A 23,846-nucleotide genomic window follows, 5' to 3' on the forward strand; every position below is an offset into this window, starting at 1 on the left:
ACAGCCAACACGCGGTAGTAAAAAGCGCTTTCTGTACCGAAGCGTCACGGGAGATGAGAAATGGTGCCTATACATCAATTTGAAGCAAAGAAAGAAGTGAAACAAGGATGTACACAGCCTTTTTCTGCAATATGACCGCATAATTAATAAAATCTAAATGTACTACTTAATGTATACTTTTACGTTTCTGCTTACATTTGTAATAATAATTGTCGATAACGCAGAAAACACAGGGTTGTATATATATTTATAATCTGAGATTATTTTATAACTATTTTATAATCTCGGATTTTGGGAGAGAAATTTTATATGGTTAATTTCGCTTGCATTGGGAGTTAAGCCCGAAAAAATGGATAATAATTTTATATGTGAACCTATTAGAAGGTTATGCTTATCAAATTTCAATCCTTTTCTAGGCATTGCCAATGCCATTTTTGTCTGAATGGCGTTTATCGCGACTATTTTCGCAAATTAGTACCGCTTTTGATTGATTTCGATGCGATGAGCGTACGGGATGGGTAATGTTGCAAATGGTTGGATTTAGGTGGGATTGTAGTGAATTTGTGGGTTTAGTGGGCGATTTGAATTTTAAGCTAAGCCAATTGAGTTCTAAGTTAATCCTTAGTTAAGCCTTAAATTAAGTCTGAAGTAACGAAAAGCCCATTCAATGTGCACAGACCAGGTTTATATAGTATATAAGTAGTAACATTACATGGTAAAATATCTTAGAGGAGAAGGGTCCAGAAGGACGTTGAATCGTCAGGAAAAACTTGAAACGAAATCAAGCTTCTTGCAAGAAACAGAACCAGATGGTGGTGTTTTACGGAGACCCTATGCTCCAGTGGGAGAAACAGGAGCCGATGATGATGACGATGATGATGATGATAGCATTCTTATATGGTACTTCAATGCAAAATAAAGATACATTTTAGTAAGATATGTGGCAACCCTAATTTGTAATCCTATGCCTAAACATTTTCATTAAATACTCAGCAATTCGATGACAGAAGAAAATTCTTCATAATTTTTTTCAACTTTAAAACTTACTTACATAAATATATATACTTATTTTATAAAATGTGGAGCCACTATGATATAATTTTTATTAGTTTGTTTCCATATAACGGTATTTTTAAGATTTCTTAAAATTCCCCTAAATAAGTAATTTTAAATGGCTTCCATAGTTCTATAAAATTATTGCCTAGGTACTTGTTTTTTAACTATTGTACTTTTACGTACACTCTTTAAAAAGTCATTTGTAGGTCAGTTAGAAAGCCTTAGTCATATTACAAAACTTAAGTACAGACATTCGATATGTATACACACATACTTATGCACATATATGGGATGCATGTGCTACTTCCCAGTAGAGCCGGAAGTTAGGCCTACCAAAGCGATAAATAAAAAAAAAACAAATTTTGTAATATGATTTTGAAATTATGATTGAAAATTGAAAATTAATTGTTACTGCCATAGAGTCTGCTGAATCTTTATTCCCGAGCAAGGGCTTCAGTCCGATTGTAAGCTTTAGCTTAAAAAATTATATGTACAGTAGGCCGGGTCGATTTGTGGGGAGGCAAAAAAATCGTCCATTGCTTTGTGAAAATCATATTCTAGGGATCAAAATAAGAAACTTTGCCGAAGGAACCATACCTCTAAAACGAATTCTGATGTCCCCCAATTTGGGTCGAACTTTTTAATTTTCTTTTCTATAACTCACTTAAATTCATTTTTTCATTTACTTATGTTCTGACTAAATAAATTTCTTAAGAGAAAAAATAGATATTATTATATAGTAAATAAATAATAAATATTATTATAAATAAATAAAAATAAAGAAAAAACATAGCCATTTAGCTGATTTTTTCATGTAAAGGCCAAAAATGGTTATATTTTTAAATTGGGATACATCAGAATTCGTTTTAGAGGTATGATTCCTTCGGCAAAGTTTCTTATTTTGATCCCTAGAATACGATTTTCACAGAGCAATGAGCAGTTTTTAAATCGACCCGCCCTAATATACAGTGAGCCAAAAATAAACTGGGACACTTGTGTGTTCTGACTTCAATCCTTTGCAACTTGAGAACAGTAAAAGCCAATTTTTGAAAGGCTAAAGCCAATATAAAGTATGCAATTCATTCTTTTATTAAGAAAAACGAAAAAAAAATAAAATATTTAGTTTATTTGAAAGTTTTCCAATAAACAAAATAATAACTTAATTTTACAAAAATATGGACGTAAAGGAAAATTGTTGAACAAATACAATATTTTGTGTAACATCCTTTTGCTCTAATTACTGCTTGTAGACGTCGTTGCGCGCAGTCTACTAGAGTTTAGATGGAATATTTTCCCATATCTCTTCAATAGTGATAGGTAATTTTTACCACTAATCTGCCGTTTTGATATGCCTATCAAAGTGGAAAATCCTGAGAATCGGCACTTTTAAATCTTGTTGCTAGGGACGTAGCCATCGACAGAATGGACTATGGTATGGGTATCTTTTTGGACATAAAGGGGGCGTTTGATAATGCCACTCTGGACAGTATGTGCAGCTCTGCTACTAGGCATGTCGTAGACCGGGTGCTAGTGAATTGAATTCGTTCAGTGCTAGCTAAAAGAATCGTCAGGCTGTGAGCAGAGAAAGATCTGCTGATATCATCCGCGGTTAATAGAGGCTGCCCCCAAGGGCAAGGGGGTCGATCCAGTGCTCTGGTGCATGATGATCGATCCTTTACTCCCTACCTTAAATGAATGCTGAGTCTACGCACAAGCATATGCGGACGACATTGCATGTCTTTTAACAGCCCCTTCGCTTATGAATATCTGTAGAAAAGTGCAGAACCTGGATATGATTGACACTTGGTGCTACTCTAATAGGCTATCGCGATGCTTGATGGACTCCTTCTGCCTAAGCTAAAAGGAGTCACAGTCTAGCTCTCCAAAGAAATCAAGTATCTTGGAGTAATCCTCGATAGTAAACTGCTTTGGGCAACATAGAAGACATGATCCAACGATTCTATCCATGCCCCTTGACTCCATGCTATCGGGAGTCGTACTTAAAAAGAGATACAGTGTTGTGGTGCCAGAGTCTCAATTGTGGTCAAACTCTGAAAATGAGCCCGGCAAACACTGTTTACGCATTTTCACGGATGGCTCCAGTACCGAGCATCGTTCCGGCTCTGGTGTCTATGTGAAATTCAGCCGGACAAAACTACACTTTGCTCTTGGAATTTACGCATTTGTGCTTCAAGCGGAGGTGTATGGTGTTCTAGAAGCAATGAACTCTCCTTTCTGCTTGGCAGGCTGAGAGAGGCTGCAGATGGACAAAACTGATGTTATCTATCATATCCGACCGACTGTCGCAGATCCTCCTGTTATTAAGCAGAAGCGACTGTAGGCAGCTGGTTGGTTTGGTGATGGGCCACTTTCTAGTTATGGGCAAAGTACATGAAAAAGGTAAGCCTCTCAGACAGTGCCCTCTGCCTAGCATGTGGAAAGGAGGATGAGATCGCGGATCACTTTTTGTGCGTTTGGCCTTTAGAACTGATGTGTTAAGAAGCGATCAACTTTTCTCCTTGGTACCACAAGTTTTACTCAGATTTCTTCGGAAGTCGAGTAGATTTAAAGAAACTTAAAAAGAGTAGCTCACTTAAATGTGCAAAAAAGGTAGGGGTCCCACTCTTTGTTTGACTTTGATGAATAATGATATAGCGATGATTCCAGACTCTGCTGGGCTTATTCCAAAATACCAATAAGGGTGCATGCATCGGCTTAATTCAAAATTCAGTTACGGTTGAGTCTATGGTTTTCCAAGTACAACATCTTTTCATACTTCCTAAACCAAGTACACAAGTACTTAGTTATACGGCTTATGCACTTAAAACTTGCGCAAGTTTGTAAAGTTAACAACATTTTTTTTCCAATCAGAAGTTTCTAGTTAAAACGAAAACAAAAAACGACAAAAAGCTCCGTTTATTAGAAACGGCTTTGCTCTATGCCATCGCTAAAATTTCCCTGTATCGAAAATTCATAATTTTCATCGTTCTCCTCCGTCACTTCTTGTAGTGCTTGCAAATTATTATTTTTTTTCGTATTATCATTACTACGATTTCTCATGTCTACATCTTTGAAAACACTCAAACGCCTAGTCGACGAACGTGTTAGATATGATGAGCGTGTCGTCGAGGTACGACGTAATTGCCTTCGCCCCATCCAGAGGCGACGAAATTCCATGCGAAAGCGTGGATGTGTCGCCGCATAAAGATACGGATTAATGCAGGCTGAAGTCTTGCAGAAGAGCGCCGGTATCATTGAACTTAGTGGCGTTAGATATTTCTGTTTTCCGAAAACGCCCATCATAGCGACTACTGAGTATGGCGTCCAAGCTAGAAACCACAAACCGATGATACCCGCAATATTTATGGCCAAGTTTTGTTCAGTCTTATTCTTATCTTTGTTGGATTGTATGCGATTGGCGGCAAACACCACTTTCAAGATGTAGAAATATGAGAAACAGATGATGCTGAAGGGCACACACCACGCGGCTACGAAGAATGAAAACATGAAAATGCGCGGACCTAGACCTTTGTCAAGGTAATCGAAACTGCAGGTGGTAAGGAAACCTTCGGGTACATATACAGATAGACCAATATCCAGAGCTGGCACAATGGAGAAGGCAAAACTGTAGATCCAAATTATGGTTATAACGTAGGTAGAACGTAGTTTGGCCGTCTTACGTAATGGGTCGAGTGGATGCACGACAACATTATATCGATCGAGTGCTATGGCAGTTAGTGTTCCTATTGATGCGGTGCCACTAAGGCCGCCGACGAAGCCGTAGATGCGACAACCTATAAGTAAGAAGTAGAACAAAAAAGATACATAAAGAAGATGCAGCAAAATAAGTTAACCGTTTATAGAATTATTTTATAGAAAAAATATTTTGTAATCATTTATCAGAAGACGCTTAGTTTTTAGCTTTCTTAAAATATAAATACGAGGGCGATGCAATAAGTATCCGTGTTTGATGACAGAAGACGTTCCTGAGGGAAGTTGGTGTTAGTGATGAAGCGCTGCCATCTATCAAACGACAACAAAATAAATTTCAGATTGGTTGATAGGTTATTTTGCATTTGGTGGACAATAAGCGGATGCAGCTGTTAACTTCGAAGCAGTGTTTGGAGAAATTTAAGCGACATTCGACTTGAGCGTCGAGTTGTCACCGTTGGTAAAACCAGGATTCATCATCCCACACTAGAAACTAAACGTCAATCAAAACAATGGAGTTCTCTGGCGAATCTGCTCCCATTGGCTGGAAAGGTCATGGTGAGTCCATCTGCAGGCTGAAATTCAATAGGAATTTTTACGGCCCCTGTCCGGCATTGGTCAACAGAGTAGGCATGGACTTCGATCTAACAAATCTCGCCATGCTCTTAACTCCATACCATCCAGAGTCGTGCTTGACAAGAGATACAGTGTGGTGCTGCCAGAGGCACAATTGTGGACAAACTCCGAAAATGAGCCCGGCAAACACTGCTTACTCATTTTCGCGGATGGCTCCAGGACCAAGCACGGCTCTGGCTCTGGTGTCTACGTGGAACCCAGCGGGGCAAAACTACACTTTGCTCTTGGAATGTGCGTATCTGTGTTTCATGCAGAAGTGTAACTTGTGCAGAAGCAATGAACTTAATTGTGGAAAACAGATGGAGGGGCAGATCTATATGTGTCTGCAGCGACCGCCCAGCTGCGCTCATGGCCATAGACAGCCCTCCAAGCACTTCAAGGGTAGTCGAGTCCTGTAAATCCAGGCTGAACTATGTCGATATAATAGCCCGATGCTAACATAGGTCCTGGGATACGTGACTAACGCGGGTAGCGACATCTCTGACTCTTTAGCTAGGATGGGATCTGAGGCCAACTGCCTGGCCCGGAGCCCGTTCCGCCATTCCCTTCTGCAGCCATCAAACTGGTTACTCTAACCCACAAGCGAGCTTGACAGGCTGAGAAAGCCTACAGATGGACGAAACTGATGTTACCTGTCATGTCCGACCAACTGTCGCAGTTCCTCCTATCACTAAGCAGAGGGGACTGTAGGAGGATGGTTGGATTGAAGACGGGCCACTTTCTATGAGCAAAGCACATGGAAAAGATGGGCATCTCAGACTGTGCACTCTGTTCAGCATGTGGAAGGGGGGATGAGACGGCGGACTACCTTCTCTCGAACCAGGCTTGAAAACTTTGGCACTGATGTGTTAAGAAGCGACCCCCTTGGCTCCTTGGCATCACAAAATCTATTCAGATTTCTTCGGAAGTCGAGTAGATTTAAAGAAAATAATAAAGGGAATTCGAGTGCAGTACAATGAACTTAATTGTGTCTGAGTGATGTACTTGCTAGTATGTCCCGACAAAAAAAAAACTGCCTTCATAGAAATATAGACAGCAGTAAACTATGATCGGTTCTCTTTCAAGAAAATGCATTCGCTTATTCCGTATTCTCTATCAAAAGGATTCTGAATAAATACATCATTTCAGTGTTCTACTATCCGCCTTACTCTTCATTTATATCCAAGGATAGAAAAATCTTTATTAGTAGGACTCGATTTAAGTTCGTTAATAACGAGAGCGGTACGCATTCTGAAAAAGTTCTAGCAGATTTCCAATACTGTTTCGGGCAGAGCAACCCCTACTACTTTTACAGATGACAGGCAACACTGGGCGATCATTTAAGAGCAAGGATTAGGAAAGTTTCTTTGCAAAGTGATGGATTGAGGAGTTATTAATTTGACTTATTGAAATGAAGTTTTTTGTGGTGATCAAATAAAGTTTTGAACTTTCGAACTGGTGTTTCGATAAATTAGAAATAATGTTGAAAGTATCAAGTATCAGTATACACCACTGTCTAGCAAAAACTAAGTAAATCGAGGTATGCACTTTTTGATTTTATTTTTACTTTTACTTGCAACTCAATTACTCTCTCTGTTTTACTTACCAACATCACCAAGGGCTGGACCTTGTTTGAAGTTATTATAAATGGCAATGGGGCATTTGCTCAACATGAGAAGATCACTCACAGCCAAATTGATGACCAATATGTTTGCAGGTGTGCGCAAGGACTTGCAGCTGTAAGAAAATGCCAAACGAGTGGTTTGTTAGAAATGTATTTTGTAATAAAAATCAAGTTTAATATATTATATATATAACATAAATGTGAAATTTATGTGATAAAGGCAATAGTGAGTTATATTTTTAGAAACCTAGGGCCTAACTGACTTTTTTTAGATATAAACAAACCAGAATTCGGACTATGATTAAAAAAAAAAAGAATAAATAAATAAATAATTTGCGCGCACACTTCAGGTGTTTGGCTAAGCTCCTCCTTCTATTTATGTTGTGTATCTTGTTGTTGTTCCACTAATGAAGGACCCTACAGTTTTCACCCAACTCCGAACGGGGGATGGTTTTTTCTTGGCAGAAATCGTAGGTTTGCCATTGGTTGCCGAGGTGCGACCGCTATTAGAAAAGCTTTTTCTTCATTTTAGTGATTCACGAAGATTCGAAGCTAGGTTCGCTCCGATATCCGAATGGTAGTTACGCACCAACCCATTCGACCACGGCGGCCGGAAAAAAAACATTATATTATATTTTGTCAATCACATTCTCTGGCACATAGCTCTAGGGTGTGGATCTCATAAACTGCCAAAAAATGGAAGTCGTTTTTCCCATTGCAATTGCCTTCTTGAAACGCCTCGGCACTGATTCTATTTGGCACCCATCAGTAAGCTAAAGCTCTACACCCTGTTTTAAAGTACATTTCGTACCGAACTTTTTAAACCAACCAGTATTTCATGCCTGGAAAAACTTTGAGGCGAAAGTATAAAATTAAATGTATGAAACTTTAACATAAAGTCGTTAACAAATTTCGAACAGATATACATACCTATTAATTTGCCATGCAGATATATGCAACATGGAGCCAATCGAAAAAGTTTCAGATTTAATACACCTGATAGATCAAAGTAAGGAAAATATTTTCGACTTCATTCTTGTAAGCAAAAAAGTAACAATAAATTAATTCACAGAGCAAACATAAAAACAAAAATAAGTAAATATGTAATAAGTACATACATACAGGGTTTGATTGAAAAGTAATGAGCCTTCACGCGCGGAGCATCTGCCAAGTGATCAACCGAATCGGTTGGTGGGGGAAAATGATCGTTGGACCTTCCCCTTCCACTAGAAACCGGTCACAGTTCGCTAGAAACAGCGGTGCAGTCAAGTGAAAGCTGTTTTAAAAGTATGTTAGGATTTTGCAGTGGCGAAAATGCAGCGATCGTTGGAGCAACGTTACTCGATCAAATTTGCGTAAAGCTAAACAAAACGAGTACCGAAACCATTGGGTTTCTCAAGGAGGCTTACGGGGACAAATCTCTGTCCAGTACCCAGGTAAAACGGTGGCACAAGTCGTTCAAGGGTTCGGCCCGATCTCGTCAACAATTGGACCCTTCATCACGACAATGCGCCGGCGCACACCGCTTTCCTCTGCACATCTGCATTAGCCAAGATGGGGGTTCCGGTGCTTCCCCACCCTCTCTATAGCGCAGACCTGTTTCCTCCGCACTTCTTCTTGTTCCCGCGCCTGAAAAGAAAGCTGAAAGGGAGGCGTTTCGACTCCATTGAGGCGATCCAAAGAACTGTGACAGCCGAATTGAACGCGATTCCGGCGGATGAGTTTAAAAATTGTTTCCTGCCGTGGAAGGACCGCTACCAGCGGTGTATTGACGCTCAAGGGTCCTATTTTAAAGAATATTAGTTGTGTAAGCCAAAAGGTTTAAGAAAACTGCTTAAAAAAATAAGGCTCATTACTTTTCAATCAAACCCTGTATATCGTTTTTAAATTAGCTAGTTACTAGTACTTATACACAAATAGTGGCAAAATTGTGTTTTGAATCTTTTCTCCATCCAACATTTTCGAAGGACTGCAGAAAGATAAACACAACGGTAGCCATGGCAAGGCTTATACATATAAATCGTGTACTTACATTAGTACTCTATGTACTTACATACATATATACCGCTAATTGAATGTAAAACAGCTAAACATATGTCATAGCTACCTTGTCGGAGGTGGCAGAAATGCCCAGCCTAAGACAATTTCAAGTATCATCAAATAAATAAAATCTAAGCATTTTTCAAATATATGTATATGTAGATGTACAGATGTATTTATTCTCCTATTATGATTGTGCATGTATAAGTATGTTACAATATACATACACAGTACAGTACTCATATGTACTTATATACATTATATCTATCAATGTGCGGGTATGCTATAATCTCGGAGAATATGTCAGTGTCAACAGTCGTTCACATGACGATTCCACACACAAATGCAATTGCATACTCAGCACTTTGTCTAGCCTTCTCAAAAGTGGACCATAGTCAGGTATGCACATATGTATCTGTGCACATCTGCCCTTCAACTCAACACCTCAAATCCCTTATTGAACTCTCACTCAAATGTGTTCATTGTTCTTCCATTCAGGTGTGCTCATGTGCGGTAAATTACCAGTGGCGGATTTAATAAGGGCAGAAAATGGGTTTTATATGTTAAAAATTACTTGAATATATTTATGTAAATTTAGAAAAATACAATTTCTTAAGATTTCACCACAAAAATTGGCACTCGATCAGCGATTTAGGACAGCCTCATAGAGATTCTAGTACAAGTACAGTTGTCTCAATCAGGAAGACACAAAGAAGTCAAATAAGAATGCATGGCTTTCCTTTGAACAGGCAGTGAACGATTCAATTTGATTAGAACCTAGTCGATCTATACATCAGCGGCCGCCGTAGCCGAATGGGTTGGTGTGCGTGACTACCATTCGGATATCGGAGCAAACCTAGCTTCGAATCTTCGGGAAACACCAAAATGAAGAAAAAGCTTTTCTAATAGTGGTCGCCCCGCGGCAGGCAATGGCAAAGCTCCGAGTGTATTTCTGCTATGAAAAAGCTCCTCATATAAAATATCTGGCGTTCGAAGTCGGCTTAAAACTGCTCGGCCAAACACCTTAGGCGCCAATTATATATACTACTGTTGGCAAAAAGTAAGGTGCATTTGGTTGTAAAATGAAAAATCTTTATTTATTCTTGTAAATCAATTTCATCCCCTTCAAAATAATCCCCTCTCGATAAAATACACTTATGCCAACGATATTTCCAATCCCCGAAACATCCCAAATAGTCCATTTCCGGTATAGCCATCAGCACCTTCTTCTATTCAGCTTTTATCTCCTCAATCGACACGAAATGCGTTCCCCGAGTGGTCTCTTGAGTTTTGGGAATAGCCAGAAGTCACACGGAGCCAAATCAAGCGAATACGGTGGTTGCGGAATGATATGCGTGGAATTTTTGGCGAAATGGTCACGAAGAACGAGTGCAGTGTGAGACGGTGCATTATCGTGTTGCAAAAATCAAGAGTTGTTGGCCCATAATTCTGGTCTTTTTAGACGAATTGCTTCACGTAAACGACGCATAACGCTCAAATAATATTCCTTCTTAACAGTTTGGCCAGGTGGAAGGAATTCATAGTGCACCACACCACGAAAATCGAAAAAAACTGTCATCAACGACTTTGACGTGCTCTTTTCGGTCTGGCCTCGCCTTTAGCACGATATTCGCTTGATTGGTCGGTTGTTTCAGGGTCGTAAGCATAAATCCAAGTCTCATCTCCCGTAATGATGCATTTGAGCTTGTCCTGATAGTCTGAAAGCATTGTTTCACACACATCAACGCGACGACTTATTTCCAAGAAAATGAGAGTTTTCGGTACCAAACGAGGGCCCAAATGATCTTTCAAAATGGTTTTCACAGATCCTTCTGATATTCCGATCATATCAGTAAGGTCTTTAACGGTCAACCGACGATTTTTGAGCACTAACTCCTTCACTTTATTGACGTGTTGGTCATCTGTTGACGGCGATGGTCGTCCGGAGCGCTCCAAGTCATCAACACGTTCTCGACCCTCTTTGAAGTCTTTGTACCACTTATAAACATTTTTCTGCGACATGGTCGAATCACCAAATGCCTTCTGCAACATGCTAAACGTTTCCGCAGCAGAAATTTCATTCCGCAATCAAAATTTGATGGCACTTCTCTGCTCAATTAAATCAGACATTGTAAAAATCGAAAAATGCACTCTTGGTCGTTTGGTAAACACAAGCGTAAATATATGTGTTTCTGATAATGACATTCACATGACAGTTGGCCCAGATGTTAATAACAGTGCTGCCAACTCATGAAAAAAATAACTAAAGCGAAATTTTAATCCCGCGAAGTTTGACAAATAAATTTCCCTTACTTTTTGCCCACAGTAGTATAACATCTTAAATCCATTTCTTCTCATTTTAGATCTCATTTTTGGGATATGCTGCTGGAGTGACAATTTGTTCATTCATTTTATTTTATCATAGTTTTAATAGACGTCTTAAAGCTAATATGAGCTTAAATTATTAAAGATAATTAAAAAACAGAGCTAAAAAATTATTTCTTCGACATGGAAATTTCAAGCGAAATGTAACTCGAACTCATTAAATTATCTAGGTGCGTGAAGCATTACGCGCATAATTCGTGTTAAGCGTTTTAAGATGAAATGGATAAGTGTAACGTATAGTTTTAGTACGGATATGAAAGTGAATGTCTCGCAACAGAGATGAAGAATACATTTTTCTTTTAATTAAATTAAAAACAAAGATAGCGAGTGTCAATACCATCTACTTTCCCGAAATGTTTGACTAGCAATGGACTACTAGGCTTTCTCAATAGCTTTTGCGGTTCGTTAAAAAAAGCACAATTTTATAGTTTGAAATACACTTTATTTTTCAGTATAGCTTCCCTGATCATTATTCCACTTGTTCCAACGAGATTCCAGTTTATGAATTCCAGCTCCGAATCTGGAAGGGCTGCAAAATATGACAACAGCTGTTATGACCTCATCATTTGATGAAAAATGCTTCCCGCGCATGAATTTTTTACATCTGGAAAAAGATGGAAGTCACTAGGGGATAAACCTGGTGAATACGATGGATGCTCTAACAATTCGAATGCATAGATTTAAGCCATTGCCAAAATGCTCTTGTGAAAAATATTTTTTTCTTTTGCAAACTGGGTCTTTTTTCACGAATTTTTTCCAACAGCTGGTCTAAAAGATTATAATATATTAATATTCAGAATTTATTATTTTACCAGTTTGCAAATAATCCACAAACAAACTTCCCTTCGCGTTCCAAAAAACTGATGTAACGACTACTTGGCCGATTTCTGGACATAAATTCGTATCGGAGCCGAAGAACCAGGTTCACACCACTCCTTAACTTCTTGTTTTGATTTAGGAGCATGGTGACACATGACATGGTAGACACAAGTCTCATTCATAGTGATGCATCGACGCACAACACCCTCTAAATGTCGCCCTGTAAAAGTCGCATTCGAACGTGTTTTTGTTCCATTGTTAGCACTCATTGTGCACACAGGTTTCTGAATTCCAATACTTCTGTCAAAATATTGCTCACACTGCCATTTCCGCCAAAGAGATGGCTAGGGCTTCTACTAAATTTCGTTGAGTGACTCGACGATTTTACAATAAGAAATTCTGTATTTTTTCCACAGTTTTTGATGTCGTTGCTGGTGGACGTCCTTGGCGTGGATCGTCTTCAAGGTTTATACTGCACTAATTGATTTTGAATAGTCCTTATACTCTTTCAACTTTCGCTCATAAATATCTTTTGCTTTTAAACCTTCAAAAAATGACAATTCAATTACCGCACGATACTTGATTTTTTCCATTTGAGAAAATACTGTAACATGTCGATACTAAAAGGCTTGTAAGCAAAAAATTACTTGATAGATTCAAATGAAACTTTAATTACGTTCATATGAAGAGCGTACCAACATAATAAAAATGAAAAACTTTGGCGAGTAGCAACTCCTTCTATTATCCAGCCGCAAAACTTATTGAGCTACCTGGTATTGATTGCTAATATTTCAGTAGCCAAATTTGGTTTTTTTTTTAATTACATGTGTGCCTAGTATGTAAGATACTTTGTAATGTATTATAGATTATTAAATAAAAAATTACATTGCTCTTTACACCGTTTTGTTACATTTTCTATCGCTTGACGGCATCTACTAAGCCTATCAAAGGGTGAAGGGTTGACCCTTTGGCATTCATGTCGATGCTCATAGTACCTCAACTAGTAATAATATCCGCTAGAAGCCCCCAGCTCAGCTAAAAATAGATAAACGAGCGAAACGTGATCGAATAAAAATTAGTAAGCAAAATACTTATGTGAGCACAGAATCTCATCGCCAAGCATGTTTTTTGTTATAAGGCGTCTTCGATTCGCCACTTCTCAGCTCGCCATGTTTGAGATTTGCTCCCCATCAGTTTCTATATTAGAGCATAGGGCCTTGATAAAACATCTCCATCTTGTTCTGTTCTTAGCCACTAGCTTAATTTCGTTCCACGTCTTTTCAGACTCTTCGACTTTCTTCTGAACCGTTCTCCTCCTTTCTTAGCTTTATCAACTCAACTATCGGTTGAGTTTTACACCTCTCGTACAGCTCGTCATTGCTCGGCACAATACCCCACCATATCTTCACTATCCTGCGCAGATAATATCTGTTTACGCAGCCTTGCATTTTGTTCACTATCATTATGTTACCAAGCCAGGTTTCTGAGTCATACAAGAGCAGCAAGGCATTACATTTGACTTGAAAATTCGGAGCTTTGTGTGCACCCTGAAGAAACGAAGTTGTGCGAACGCGCTGTTTGCTATGCTTATTCTGGCGGTAGCGTCTATCTTAGCACTATCTTCAGTGACTATCATACTGCCTAAGTATGAAAAGGGATCTGCTCACTTGACAAAATTTGAAATTTGCATGTAAAAGCAATAATAAAGTTATCGAGCAAAAAACGCCGCTAACGAGTATGTTTATACCTCATAAAACTGGTATAACTCTCTACTATTAAAGCTGCCAACTCTCTTCATTAAGAGTTTCATTAGACCAAGTGCAAGGAGACTTTTGTTGCTTCAACATTGCGAATTCTCTTTTGGTATGCTAAAAGGTCAAATGCAATCTTTGGCAGCCCTTTTCTCATACTTATTTATACACTTGCTTCATATATTCACCACTCACTAATGCATGGCGAATCGAAGTCGCCTATAGGTACTTACAATTACTTAACGGCGCAATATTTGTACTTGCTGAATACCCAATATCTTTGGAAAACGCGCAACAGTTGGCATACGCATTTAAAATAGTAAATTTCTCTGTTTAATACATCAGAAATTCTAAACTTGTACAAGCAAGCGGCTATTCAAAATACTTCTATGATGCAGAATCCAATAATCTGGGGCTAATAGTGGGCTGTGGTGCAAATTCACAGAACATTATATGGGGAAGCAGCAAATGCAAGGTCTCAAGTTACTGGATTTTATACTGTCATCCGATTTGGTCATTCAAAATACTGGTAACAAACCAACATTTGTGACCAAGAGGTGATTGATTTAACACTTACCAATAGGTCAGTTGGAAATCAAATCAACCGATTGCGACTTTTGGAAGAGGACTCTCTTTCTGACCATCGTCTTATCAAATTCGGACAGGGAATTGATACAATATCAATACCTTCGAAATGTGGACTGGGACAGGTATGGTGAGCTTGTAACAGAGCGATTACCAAACCTGAAAAAACTCAAATCAGTAGAAATGATTGAAGATGCTACTAAGAAATTAAAAGGTACTTTAATCAATTGCTTTGAGGAACTGTGCCCACTCAGTCAAAGTAGACAGGACAAAGCGGTTCCTTGGTGGAACCCTGAACTGTCGAAGCTTCGTGTACGGTCCAGAAAACTTCTAAATAAGGCCTTAAAGACCCAAACAGAAGAGGACTGGGCTAGTCATTGACTTATACAGAGAGAATATAAAAAAAAGTACGGAAAGCCAAACTCGAATCCTATAGAAATTTCTGCAGCAACGTCGAAGAAATGAGGGAATGTAAGAAGAAGTTTAATTCAGTCGCAAGACAAAACTTGTACTTATATGGGTTCCACGACACTCCGATGTTCAAAGAAACGAAATTGCCGATGAATTGGCCAACCGTGGGTCAGCGGTGCCTCACAAGGGCCATAGTTCGGCAGGAATCAGGAATTGGATCTGCGATTATGTAGGCAATTTACATAAAGAGCGATGGTCCGGTCTAGAACGCTGCAGAACTGCAAAGTGTTTTGTGACAAGTGCGAATAGAAAACTGTCAAACTTTCTACTTAAACTTGGAAGGAAAGACATTCGGTTGATGGTCGGTATCACTACAGGACACAGTCAGCGTATGACCACCATTGGAATCATTGAGGACCCAATGTGCCTATCGTGCTTGGAGGAGGCGGATAGCACTGAGCACTTTCTCTGTGAATGTCTTGCCTTTGCTATGAGTAATATTCGTTCTCTAAAACTGGAGGATATTTACAGATTTGCCAAGAAATCTGGAAAATTCTCATAGAACTAACTATCTCTATCTCTGTCTTTATTTTTTCCTATCTCTTTCTCTGATATTTTCTTCTTCCCTCCTTGACTATCTACCCTCTTTCCAGAATTTAAATGCAATGGGCTTTTTAGCCTGAGTGTTCTAAGAGCTACCAAAGCTCCTGTTGCTCCTGGGCTCGACCTTTTCAAATTTCAATTTCAATTTTCTGTGAGCCTCTGTATGAATTTCTATGAAACGAACTTCTCCGTATTTTTACAAATGTATACCCCCATTGGCGGCCGCCGTAGCCGAATGGGTTGGTGCGTGATTACCATTCGGAATTCACAGAGAGGTCGTTGGTTCGAATCTCGGTGAAAGCAAAATTAATAAAAACATTTTTCTAATAGCGGTCACCCCTCGGCAGGCAATGGCAAACCTCCGAGTGTATTTCTGCCATGAAAAAGCTCCTCATAAAAATATCTGCCGTTCGGAGTCGGCTTGAAACTGTAGGTCCCTCCATTTGTGGAACAACATCGAGACGCACACCACAAATAGGAGGAGGAGCTCGGTCAAACACCTAACAGAAGTGTACGCGCCAATTATTTATTTATTTTTTTATTTTTATACCCCCATGACATGCACTAACAACACATAATTACTTTGATATATACATAAGTGTAATTGTATGAATGGAAATGAGGCAATTATCTTGTTCATTCACTTACCGTATAAACATAAATATGACAAATGAATTGCCAAGACAACCAACGGTTGATATGATGATATAAATTATAGCCATAATATAGTAAGTGCGGGCACTTGGTGGTTCGAATCGCAACCAAAATGTGTTTATCCTCCCTATGTACGAAACATCATAATTGCCATCGTAACGCCTTAGTGCCGGATATGAAGTACTGCAAATGTAAAAGAAAAAACAAACAAATTTAACGCATGACACGAAACACCAATTGATAGAACTTTTTTTTCTAATTGCGGTCGCCCTCCGGCAGATAATGGCAAACCTCCGAATACATTGGGTTGGGGAATAAGTTCATAGTGTTTTTATTTTTTGATTTTTGAGGCTTAGAAATGGAAGAGGCAAAAGGAACATTAACGACACCTGCTCTTCTTTGCTTTTTATCGAAGGTCAAAAAGCTGCCAATATGCAACTGGTTTGCAATGTTCAAAAATGGCGACTTTGATGTCGATGGCACGTCCCGCACCGGAAGACCTTCTGAATTCGATGAAGAACGTCTAAAATCACTTTTGAATGAAACGGTCGTCAAACCAGTTCAGAATTAGCGGCGAAAATGAGGTGCGCACATAAAACGGTTCTCAATCACCTTCATTCAATGGCCTAAGTGTCTCACAAACTCAACGAAAGAATGTCACCCTTAAATTGCTTCTCAACATCTCGACGCCATCGAGGAACACGCGGTGCGTCACGGGATATGAGAAATGGTGCCTATAAATCAATATGAAGCAAAGAAAGGAGTGGATGGCTCCAGGAGATACGGGAAAGCCGAGAGGCAAAAAGGATCTTCATCCAGAGAGGACATGGTGCACTGGGAAATGCTCGAAAAGAATGCCACGGTCAACAAGGAGCTCTACAGTGTATCGCAAATCAACAGCTTCAGTTTGATTCTAGAAAACGTCGGAAGCAACAGAGAAAATGCTCTGCAGTATCCTTATTCTCAAGACGGGATAGGTATACTGGATCATCATAGGAGTTATGCCCTGTGATTACATCCACCTGCACTCCCGGGTTTCCCCTACTAAGCTTTAGGAGAAAGGTCGCTAATTTCCTGTTTGGTTCCTTCAGACCAACCTCTTCTATGGGTAGACCTCATGAAGTCGTCAATCCATAATAGAATCGATGCAGTATTACCATTTAAAAAGGTTTCAGGTTGCAGCTTCTTCATTAGCCAGTCTGTGAGCCGACTCGTTTCCTGTAAAACCACAATGTTCAAGCACCCAAATAAGACAAACTTTGCTGTGTTTTGCAACACTGTTCAGTTTTGTTTTACATTCACCGATTAATTTCGAACAGTGCAGTCTGGGTAAGCAAGAGCTTTCAGTACAGCTTGACTGTAACAACAAATTTCAATACTACTACCACGCCACTTTTTCTCAATTAGCCAGTATACTATTGTAGATTCAAGATGGCATAGACTTCCGTTAAGAATTCCGCAGCCATCTATCCTGTAGCGTAGGAGTAGTTAGTGGCTTCGTCTAAGTACCCATCCAGTTTCTGTATGACCGGTTTTGGATACGTGTAGAAAGTGTGCTGAATCCCGTTAATAAGTTCTCTGGATTTAACCATTGAGTACTATCTGGGATCAAAACATCATACTTCCTACCGAAGTTAACTTAAAACACCGGATTTTCTGCTGAAACCGAGAACAGAGTGTACTGGTGGGCAGTGTTTTCTTCGTTTCGGAGTTCGTGGTTGTTGTGGCTTAATATTCAAATGCGGCTAGAGTCTTTTCGGGCTCGATATGGAGTTGCATGGCAACCAGGTACTGAAGTCAATATACGGCAGAGGTTGAGATAGGCCTCGAACCGCACCAAGGTGGCTAGTGTGTCCTTTCGAAACTACCAATTGGGAGCGTAAATGACCGTTAACGCCAACGTCAATAGGCACCCACGTAAAGTCGACCAGATGTTATTCACCAGTTCATTATAATATTTTAAGATAATTGGCATGCAATGCAAATTTTAAAGCATTTAACTGTATAAATATTTGAACGAAATATGTACGCAATTTATGAACACCTGTGCGATTACTGTACGCTAGAGCCTTACATTTAGCAAATATTTTTCGCAGATGTGCAAATGTCAACAAATATTGCTGCTAAATGTTAAATAGAGCAGCTTTGCATGCGTCTCGTCACACCATCACAAAGGTTTTGTGTTTTGGCCAACACTCTTCACCTGCCTAGCGTCCGCCAGGGCTTTTCGCTCACTGCCCACCTGTCATGCGTTCTCTCTATTAGTGCATTTGCCTGCTATTATAGTAGATGTGTAGTATATACCTGTAGCCATAGGGTGATGCGAATCTTTTCATTTTACAGTCATTATTTGTGATACATCAATTTTTATTTACATTTTTTTCAGACCATTGGTACCTACTACAGGTTTTGGCAAACTAAGTTAGGGAGTGATGATGCTCAGTTGGATAACGCGTAAAAGTAATCCAAAAGCTTTATGAAAATGGTGGTTATGCAAAAAGTGCATTTCGTGCACTGAAGGATTTTTTCATCATGGGCGCACATTTGGGGTACCGAAAGTCCACATGTCATTTAAGAAAATAATTATGCAAATACAACGAGTCCCTGCTTGGTGTAAGTTTTGGGCTGGCGGGACCCTCCTCCAAAAAAAGTCACAGGGAGCCAATTCATGCAGTTTGGAGGCGATAACTCCGAATGAATGTGCGGGTGGGTTGTTGTGGTGAAACAGCACCTTCTTTCTGGCCATATGGGGACGTGTTTCCTTCAATTTTTTGTGAAAGTAGTCCAACAAACTGACTGCAGTATTACCCAGTGATCATTCTTTCTTTTTCAAAAAAATCTATGAGGATGCCACCGTTCGTATCCGAAAAAATCGTCGTCATGATCTTTCCGGCCGATGGCACTTTCACGTCTTCTTTGGAGCGAATTAACCGTGAGAAATCCATTGTTTTGAATGTTGCTTAGTTTCTGCTGTGTAATGATGAATCCAGGTTTCATCAACGGTGACTACTCGATGCAAAAATGTCTTCGGATCGCGCTTAAATGGCTTCAAATACTGCTTCGAATTTAACATCCGCATCCGCTTGTTGTCCATCGCGAGCAATCACCACACCCGCCAACTTTTCATGTAAAATATAAAGTGTCATTCTGATTGAACCACCTATGGCCTCTGTTACTTTTGTTCGTCGATTAGCGAGAATCATGTCGTGGACTTTTTGAATGATTTCCTCAGTGGACTCGTCAATAAGCAGAATCTCCGCATTTGGGCGAGTGATAATCCAAGAGTGACTGCCGAAAAAACAATGCACCCACAAAGAGTGACTGTTTGGTGCGATTTATCGGCCGGCGGCATCATTGGGACGTATTTTTTTCAAAATGAGACCGGTCAGGCAGTTACTGTGAATAGTGTTCGCTATCGTGAGAAGATAACGAACTTTTTATGGCCCGAATTGGAAGATATGGATGTTGGCGATATGTGATTTCAACAGGACGGTGCCACTTGTCACCCAGCTAACGAAACAATGGCTCTTTTGCGCGAAAAATTTGATGGCCGAATAATCTCACGTCGCGGCGATGTCAATTGGCCGCCAAGATCATGTGATTTGACACCGTGGGACTTCTTTCTTTGGGGTTATTTGAAAGAAAAGGTGTACGTCGATAAGCCAGCAACAATTCAAGAGCTAAAGGATGAGATAATTCGGCACATTAACGGCATAGAACCTCAATTATGCCTCAGCGTCATCGAAAATTTGGACCATCGGATGGAGGTGTGCCGCCATACCAATATTATCATTATAAAGAGAAATGATAATAATTTCCTAAAAAATTGTATTTTATTCAAAATCAACACCGGCCCTTGAAACTTAACCACCCTTAACAATACAAAAAAAAGTTGATCAATAACCGCAAATTAACCAACAAGGAGTTGACAGAGGACTTCAACATTGCTTACGGATCCATTGAGGACATTGTAGTTAATCATTTGGGCTTGCATCGTATTGCTGTAAATTTGATCTCGAGTGACCCGAATTTCATGCTAAAGAGACACCGCGCGGATATTACCAAAGGCATGATTTGGAAGAGTGAATCCGACCCAAAATTCATCAAGCCCAACAGCATCATTACTGGAGGCGAGACGTAAGTTTATGAGTAAGATACGCAATTCAAACATCAGACATAAGGTAGTGAGTGGAGAGCTCCACATGAACCAACAGCCAAAAAAACACACTGTTTTCAGTTAAAAAAAAAGGTGATGCCTACGGTTTTTATACATTAGAACGGCATTGTATACCAGGTTTTTTTTACACCTCCAGAAAGTCAGACAGCTAATAAGGACTAGCACTTGAGCGTAATGAGATGTTTACGTGAAGCAATTCTCCAAAAAAGGAAGTATTTGTGAGAAAGCAACTCGTGCATTTTGCATTACGATAACGCACCGTCGCACAGTGTCATCGTTATATTTGAAATGATTCTGAGATTTGTTCTATTTGATCAAAGCTATTTGGGAAGATTATATAAAAACCATTTTCACTGATAATAGCAGATCTACGGTTTTTCGATAAGTAAAAATGAAATTGAAAGTGCTATTAAAAATAAGAAGTCGGATAAAGCTACAGGACCTGTTCAAACTCCATCTGAAACTTATAAACAGCGAGGATCTACACCTTTATTCTGTGTCCAATGGCTTGTTGAAAAATGTAGAGATGTACAAAAAGATGTCTTTCTATGTTTCGTAGACTACGAAAAAGCATTTGACACTGGGCAATATGACAAATTGTTCAATATTTTAAGATCTCTGAATATCGATGAAAAGGAAATCCAAGCAACTGAAAATTTATATTACCACCAAACAGCGCATATTGTTGTTGATGGTGACTGCATTGAAGACATACCGGTTTCGAAAGGTGTTCGACATGGCTGCATACTCTCTCCACTGCTCTTTAATATTTAATCCGAAATAATATTTTAGGAAGTATTAGAAAACATTGTGGATAGTATCAAAGTAAATGACGTCATTATCAATAACATCAGGTACGCCGACGATACAACTCTACTATGTGACAACTTGGCTGGCCTTCAAAGTAAATAAACTTAAGCCGGCCACACACATACAGTTTCAACTGATAGTTTAAACTGTACAATTCAACTGTACAGTCTAACATCCACGTGTGTGGATATTTCAGTTTCAGTTCAATTCAACTCTACAGTTGAACTGAGACAAATGAAATTTTCAATTTTTTAAACTGAAAGTTTAAACTGATTATTACGTGTGTGGGGGTTCGCTGTACATTTCTCAGTTCAATTAAGAGGAGGTGTGTTGTATTCTGTGGTATTCCTTTTTAAAAGTATAATTTTCGCGTAGTTAAGATGGCGCGTAATAAGCCTAATCAAATAATTAGCGATTTTATTGAAATGTATCGATCGGAACCTTGTCTTTGGCAAGTAAAGAGTCATGATTATCATGACCGTATGAAAAAAGATAATGCATATACCAAATTAGCAAAAAAATTGGATGAAATTGAACCTGGTACTATTTTTTAACAAGATAAAAAGTAAAGCGAAATGGGCGATATCGTCTTGCTTCTTCGAATCCATTGCCAAAACTGAAGAATTGAACTGTATGTGTGTTTGCTTCAACAGTGTACAGTTTCAACTGACGGTTTAAACTGTTCAGTTTAAACTATCAGTTGAAACTGTATGCGTGTGACCGGCTTTAGATACCTTGGTTGTCTTCTCAACAAAAATTGGGATATCTCAACAGAAGTGAGATGTTGTTTCGAAATGGCAAGATCCGTATTTCATTGGCAAAGTCCTAAATTGTTGCAACTTCAATCTTCAATTAAAAATGCGCTTCACAAAATGCTATGTATAGTCAGTTTTGCTATGTGGCATGGAAATATGGACCATAAAACTATTCGACATACATATACTGGAAGCATTTGAAATGTGGCTTCTCCGGATATTGCTGAAGACATCATGGGCCGACCGCGTTTCCAATGAAGAAGTGCTGCGAAGAGTTCACGGTGACAAACAGCTTCTCAAGTGCATGACACGAGGGGGGGCATATTCTGCGGAACTGTTGCAACTCATATTGCAGGGCCAGATTGAAGGAAGGCAGATTGTGCGTAAGTAATTTTCTTGGCTGAGGAACATAATGCAGTGGACCGGTATACAACAGGTGGGTCCCCTCTTAAAATCAGTTAGAGACCGCAAATTATGTTCAAATATAATATAGTTCAAAACTTGTATTGAAAAAAAAAAAAAAAATAATAATTGTAAAAAAATGTTATTACTTTTAAATTATATGTTCGCTTACATTCGATTACGAATAGCAAATAAAGAAGAAGATCGAGTCAAAAAATCACTACGGGAAACGCGTTTTAACAGTTGAAAGGAAGTAGTGAAAAAATCGAAGACGGCTCTGATGGCTACGCCCAAAATAGAGTTACACAAAAGTTTCGAGCGCTGAACCAAACGCTGGTAAAAATGCGTTGCAGTTGATGGGCAGTACTTTGGAGGCGTTAATATCGCTTTTGAGGAATAAACTTGTATTTTGAATTTTGTGAATATTTTGCGAGAAATTTTTGATCAAGTGATATGCCAAAAAGCTAGAGATACTAGTTCCAGATGATATTGTGGGCATTATAAATTATACGAAGCATAAACTATGATAACATAACAATTTTGATATGCGCATCCTGCCGGATAAGTCGTGTTGGGCGTGTAATAGATTGAATACAAAAAAACAAAAACAACATTTCAACAAATTTTATTGTGTTTTAATTATAAAAAAAAATCGATGGTCTTATTAAATCGCCCTGTATGTGAATTCTTACTTACTTTAACGTTTCATTTGCTAAATTCATTTCAATCAAATCGTCTTTGTCTGTTGATGATTGATTCATCGTTGACCAGGTACTATCATCAAGTGGCCAAGGATTTTCAAAGGTGTCTGTCGTGCTGTTGGGCGGCAGTAAATTGGTGGGTATATTGGTCATTGCCATTGTAGCAGAGGTAGAGGCAATTGTTGTTGCAACGGACATGATGGTTCTGCCAGTTTGACTGCCAAAGTTACTGCTACTGTCACTACTGTTGTTATTGGTGCTGCGATTAATTGCCAACGTGTTGTACATGTCTATTCGTTGCTGGCACGCTTACAGCTTTTCTGTTAGTTATTTCCCTTGCGCCATTCAATCGTTTCTGAAGTGTTGCATATACAGTATTGCACTGGCAACACGTTCAAGTCAATTACGTTGTTCCTTATGTGATTGAGAATACAAAATTTAATTCGGTACCAGCTGTGTTTGTCGTTTATGGCTGTGCGTCGTAGTAGTCAAACTCGTTGTTGTTGTTCAGGCTGCTGCGATTGCTGTAGTTTTTCGATCGTTTTCGTTGTAAGTTCGCTTCCACTTTGCCGTTGCTCTGTTTGCTGCTCTTTTAGAGTATAAATAACAACAATCGTTTATGGCAATGGATGTGAGTTTGTTGTACTTTTAGCGCTTGTGCTCCGCTTTGACGGCGTCAATGTCATGTGGGTGCTACTAAAGATGCAATCACCAATTGCTGCTGATGCCCTGCCGTTACTGCTGCCC

The 23,846-nt window shown here is 39.2% G+C and overlaps 1 protein-coding gene across 1 annotated transcript; it reads right to left on the minus strand.

Moving 5' to 3' along the window:
• Positions 1-3,975: 3,975 nt before the first annotated feature.
• Positions 3,976-23,387, minus strand: LOC128861078 (opsin, ultraviolet-sensitive). The gene is made up of 4 exons (XM_054098964.1): positions 23,095-23,387; positions 16,249-16,437; positions 6,989-7,119; positions 3,976-4,850 (listed from the first exon to the last, which is right to left on the minus strand). The coding sequence occupies exons 1-4, from the start codon at positions 23,385-23,387 to the stop codon at positions 3,976-3,978; spliced, it is 1,488 nt and encodes a 495-aa protein (XP_053954939.1).
• Between the last annotated feature and the right edge of the window lie 459 nt (positions 23,388-23,846).

The sequence above is a fragment of the Anastrepha ludens genome, chromosome 4, assembly GCF_028408465.1.
Source record: "Anastrepha ludens isolate Willacy chromosome 4, idAnaLude1.1, whole genome shotgun sequence".
Classification (NCBI taxonomy): domain Eukaryota; kingdom Metazoa; phylum Arthropoda; class Insecta; order Diptera; family Tephritidae; genus Anastrepha; species Anastrepha ludens.